This window comes from Apteryx rowi, unplaced genomic scaffold (assembly GCF_003343035.1).
Source record: "Apteryx rowi isolate R43461 unplaced genomic scaffold, aptRow1 scaffold_0, whole genome shotgun sequence".
NCBI lineage: Eukaryota > Metazoa > Chordata > Aves > Apterygiformes > Apterygidae > Apteryx > Apteryx rowi.
Genome location: NW_020447195.1, coordinates 5,762,295 through 5,767,475, shown reverse-complemented (window position 1 = coordinate 5,767,475; position 5,181 = coordinate 5,762,295). Strand labels below are relative to the sequence as shown.

General features: G+C 48.4%; 1 protein-coding gene across 1 annotated transcript in view; it reads left to right on the top strand.

Moving 5' to 3' along the window:
* Positions 1-10: 10 nt before the first annotated feature.
* BMP7 (bone morphogenetic protein 7) overlaps positions 11-5,181 on the top strand; it is a gene marked incomplete at its 5' end in the record, with an annotated part of 45,916 nt that continues 40,745 nt past the window's right edge. Inside the window, one exon of the mRNA XM_026055960.1 lies at positions 11-428. Within this exon, the coding sequence (XP_025911745.1) occupies positions 11-428 (418 nt within the window). The remainder of the gene's footprint in view (positions 429-5,181) is intronic.

Below are 5,181 nucleotides of genomic sequence, written 5' to 3'. Positions count from 1 at the left end.
GGCGGCGGGGCGCGGGCAGCCCGCCTCCTGGCTCCTGGTGCTGGGCGCCGCCGCCCCCGCCCTCTGGCTGCGCTGCGTCCTCGCCGACTTCACCGTGGACAACGAGGTGCACTCGAGCTTCATCCACCGGCGGCTGCGCGGGCCCGAGCGCCGCGAGATGCAGCGGGAGATCCTCTCCATCCTCGGCCTGCCGCACCGCCCGCGGCCCCACCTCCACGGCAAGCACAACTCGGCCCCCATGTTCATGCTGGACCTCTACAACGCCATGTCGGGGGAGGAGGGGGCGGCGGGGGCCGCCGCCGAGGACGGAGAGGGCTTCTCCTACCCCTACAAGCCCCTCTTCAGCACGCAGGGGCCGCCGCTGGCCAGCCTGCAGGACAGCAACTTCCTCACCGAGGCTGACATGGTCATGAGCTTCGTCAACCTGGGTGAGTGCCGAGGGGCCGCGGGAGCCCGGCCGGACCGGGGGACGCGGCTGGGACGGGGCGGCCGCAGCGGGACCCCGCACCCAAGGAGGGTGGCAGGCTGGTGGCACAAGCGAGCCATCTCCAAGGGGATGGCGGCGTCAGGCGGGCGGCAGCCGGCCCCGAGGGTGAGGAAGGGCAGGTTTTGGCCCTTGGGAAGGCGACTTCTTTGCTAGGCAATAGTTAAATGGCAGCAAGGTGGAGAGGGCCTGTCCTTCTGTCCCAGCACTTGGACAGCCACGAGCATGCGCCACGCTCCACCCCGCGCACYGACACGCTCAGTTCTGTGTCGCCTTCCCCCTTCGGTAGTTACTTGCTGCACCTCCAAAATCGGATTTGCAGGTACGGGTCGATCGGGAAAACTAGCAGGACCGTGCCACCTCCTGAGCCACCAAGGAGGACGGGGACCAGGCAGGACCACGGGCTGGTCCCCTGTTCTCCTTGGCGGCTCAGGAGGTGGCTCGTGGTGCCGTGCTCGCGCCCACGCGAGCGATGCCAGCGCCACCGAGGCTGCCGAGGTGGATAGTTCCCGCAGCGCGGAGAGCGCGGCACTCGCTGGGTTGCACGGGCCAAGCTGCTGGCGTGTGTTTTCTTAACGGCTCGAGAGGGATTCCCGAGTAAATCCTTCGTTAGTCCTGCCGCTCTTGCTGGTGACCCCAGTTTAGGCAGCTAACTCGCCTCTTTTCACAGGCACATGTGGCTGGGTTTATGCAAACGATACAGAAGTTGGCGTGCTTTGTATGCGGCTCGCTAGGCCTCTCTAATTGGATGCCCTGGCCCAATCTGATTTCTGTTTGCTCGCTGTAGATTGCACACCCGTTTGGGCTAACTTGGCTGGATTTGAGTAAAACATCGTCAGGATGAGCATGCTATTTTAAATATATAATTACAGACCCTGGTTCACTCTGTCCATTTTTAGACCTCGTCATGTGCAGCTCTGAAACCACCAAACGTACAGACTGGGTGCCTGCAAGCTCATGGCAAAATTTGAATAGCACTTCCAAAACAAGATCGACTCAAACGTTTGCCCAAACAAAGGGGCCCGCAGAGAGCGAGAGGAACGCGCCTCTGGCACGTAACRCGCTAGCGACTACAGACCCTCCGCGTCAGTAAACCCATTAACACCTTTAGGGATGCCACTGTTCTGCACACCTCGACTATCTGCAACTTTGTGGCGACAAATCACCGCCTCGCTAATTCCAGCACTTAACTAACTGAAAAATATCGGTAGCTATATAGGCTCCATGACACACGTTAGTAATTACTACAGATGGGGGCCATCCCAGCACAATTCTTGCATGACGCTGAGACCTGGGACCCTGTGCTGGAGCTCTAGTTTGCATGAGCTGCACCTTCTTATTAAACACCATAAGCTTCACAGCAGGCGTCTACGAATTAGGTTTGGCCTTGGGGCTGCGCTAATACTTTCCATTTAGAATTACAGTGTTTGTCTAATCACTGCTAGATACTTAAGCCGATCAGCAATGATACGTTTGAAATCAAATATTTGAGCAGCCAAAAGTGCCACTGGTGGTCAAATATTTGACTTTAGAGACACGAGTGATCTTGCTAATGTTGTTCCCTTGGCACTTGGGTGCTACACAACGTGCAACCAAAGTGCGGGGAGAGTCACTCACGCGAGACAAAGGATCTTGAAATAACTATAGCAAAACTCACGCTTCTGTTTTCGTTGTGGTAACGTGGAACCTTTATGAAAAATAACCAACTAATGAAGTTTATCTTTAGGGAAGCAGTGGTACTCCTGCTGTTTGTGGCTATTTAGTACGTGCCTTTTCATTGGTACGCTGCAGCCCCCTGCTTCCTATGCAAGGAAAGGCCGTCTTTGCAGCCCTCGGAAAAGGAATACGAGGAATTAGTGTTCAGGTCCCAAATGCTTTTGAATACAAATGTTTCGTGATCAGAGTGGAATTAATCAGTAAATTGGAAAAAAAAATTACGTCGTGGATATATCTACTTATAAGTGAAAACTTGTTTATAAAGCAGCTTACATATTAACTATACATACTCAATGTATATCATTTTATTTAATTGCTGTCAGCGTGGTCAGTGAGTAGGAAGGGGGCAGGAAAAATCCAATGGTTTTTAAAAAGACAGGTGGAATTATTACCAGCAAGGCACATTTCAGAGGTTTATCTGTACTGTTTTGTTCCCTTGTCAACAGTGCATGCCAGGACGAGTTTAAAAAGGACATAGATCTATAATAGCTTTCTTCATCACTGTGCACACCTTTCATCCCATTATAGTCATCGGTCTTTCATCTTTATAGGACAAAGACAGGCTTGTTTATGGACGTTTTAATGAATTAGACCAGCCACTCACTCACGTATATAGTCAGATACAACACCTGCTTTGATATGTACAGTTTTCTATGACGTTCAGGGAAAATTAGAAGATCTATTGTATAACTGATATTTTTTTTTGGAGACTTTCTACAATGATCCCTTTTAAACCAGAGCTGAATTGCTAAAGGCAGACTGTAGTAAACTGTGTCCTGGTTTTGTAAGAGATACCCTGTGAGCATTGCGTTTCACAGGTAGGCTTTTATTACTATACTAGAGCCATCACAATGAGGAAGTGTCATAGTGTAATAAAGTTTCATCTTAGTAATGGAGGAAGTAAAAGTGAGTAAAGAAATAATACCTTTAAATTTCAATAAACAAGTTGTGTTAATCCGGCCTTCCAAATACTAACCTATGAATGCACTTTCTGTTGCTTTATTTCTAGTTCTTCATCTATCTAGTCATACAGCTTTAGAGAAAACTAGAAAAATTAAAGATTTACATTGACGTAAGTAACAGCCCACATCATAGTGAAAATAAATAAAAAATAAAAACAAACCACATTGATTTCTATGGAGATAGTCTGCATATTTAATCCAAAGAATTTATACTGGATATTGCTAGGGAGGAACCAGAATACAGGTGCTCCATTTCAGGGTTATGTTGCAGGGAGCTTTGAACTTGGCATGTAATGTTACTGTAAAATCTTGACAATTAATTAGGTTTAGATTTATAACCACTTCATTCACAGGCTACGTTTTGTCTTAACTTACACCTGTGCTAAGACGGATGGGGAATGGATTTGTGTCAAGAATGAAGTTACATGTATATTAAAAGAGAATTTGGCCAGAGTGGTCTGACTAAGTTGGCCAGTTAGTTACTGACTAATCTTACAAAATTTATTACTATAATTTAATTAGCTGGAATTTCATTTCAGATCATGTGCAAACAAAGTTTACAAACTGATCCATTTTAAGAACTTCTGRAAAAATACAAAGCATTTTCTGCACCAGTTTAATTTCAAGATTATAAACAGTAACTAATGAGTAAATATCCCCTAGATTACTTAAAGCCACTCTTCTAAAAATAATTGAGTTGTCCTTAGTGGGTAGTCTTGACTCGGTAAACAGACTTGCTCAGAATACTTTTTAAAAGAGCCGGCGCAAGTGATATGCAATTTGTTAATTTGTCTCATGGTTGATTATAAAATGAACAACATTGTTTAATCCTGGCAAAAAATGGGGGGGGGGGGAATTAGTCATTCTTGGAAGGAGCACATGAAAGTGGCTTTTGTTAATGTAAATCAAGAAGCCGAAGAGCCCCCAAGTTTCCTTTTATTTCATACCATCTGGCTATCCGTTTTGTTGACAAGTGTTTGGCATGGCGAGCCATCTCTTTGCCCTTTAATAACAGCCTTTAACACTGTAGGGTATTAGAAAAAGATTCTATAACAGTTAAAAAATTTCCTTCGGGGAATACTTTATAAAGTGAGCACGGGCTGCAGGCATTTGCAGCTGTAACCTGGCTTGTGTTAAAATTTGGACGGGGCTGCCTCGCATTCCAGCTCACTACAGGCCGTCATTGGTGCGCAGCCAAAGGTTAATATAGATGTCACACAGTTTTTCTTTGGAGAGCCTCAGATATAAGAGTGCGCGTACAGCTGTGTTTTTAGTAACCCTTTCATAATCACTGCTTTTAAACTTCATTTTCCTGCTTATATAAATCAAAGATTTTCAAGGATATTTGACCTGGGTTTGAACTTATTTGATCTTCACATATTTCCCACTTGAAACAAAGCAGATTAAATGTTAGCCCCGAGTGCGTGCCCGTGRTCACATGGGTTCGTCCATACGTTAAGCCAAGCCCTCAGCTTTTTTTTTCCCCCCTCTCCTCCACCTAGTGCTGTTGGAAGCTCTCAGGCCCAAACAGGTACCTCCCGCGATCGTTTGGATAGGATGGATATATACAGCGCTGGGTAGTATAGGCTTAGCTACGGGGGAAAGCTCGCAGCAGACTAAGCTTAGGAAATACCCTGGCTGCGTAGCGAGAAACTAGCAGGTATTCTTTGAACGCACGGACCCGTTCTAGCGAGAAATTCATTCGTTTTCAAGTTGCCAGGTGCAAAGCGGCAAAGCGAGCGTTTAGCAGAGCGGTCAGCCCGGACGGAGGCGGAAAAGGCATGGAAAATGCCCCCGCTCACGGCCCGCTTTGCAGAGGCGAAAGCCGAGGACTGATGCTGCTGGCGCCTGCGAAGGCGAACGGGTGAGCGAGCGGCTCCCTCCGCCCGGCGCTCGCGGGACGAAGCGCGTGAGGCGGCTCTGCCCGCGTTGCCGCGCAGCGCGTCCCGCGGACGGGGAGCACGGGCCGCTTCCAGGCCGCCGCGCGGGCTGGCAGGAGGAGAGGAGCCTCGACGGCCC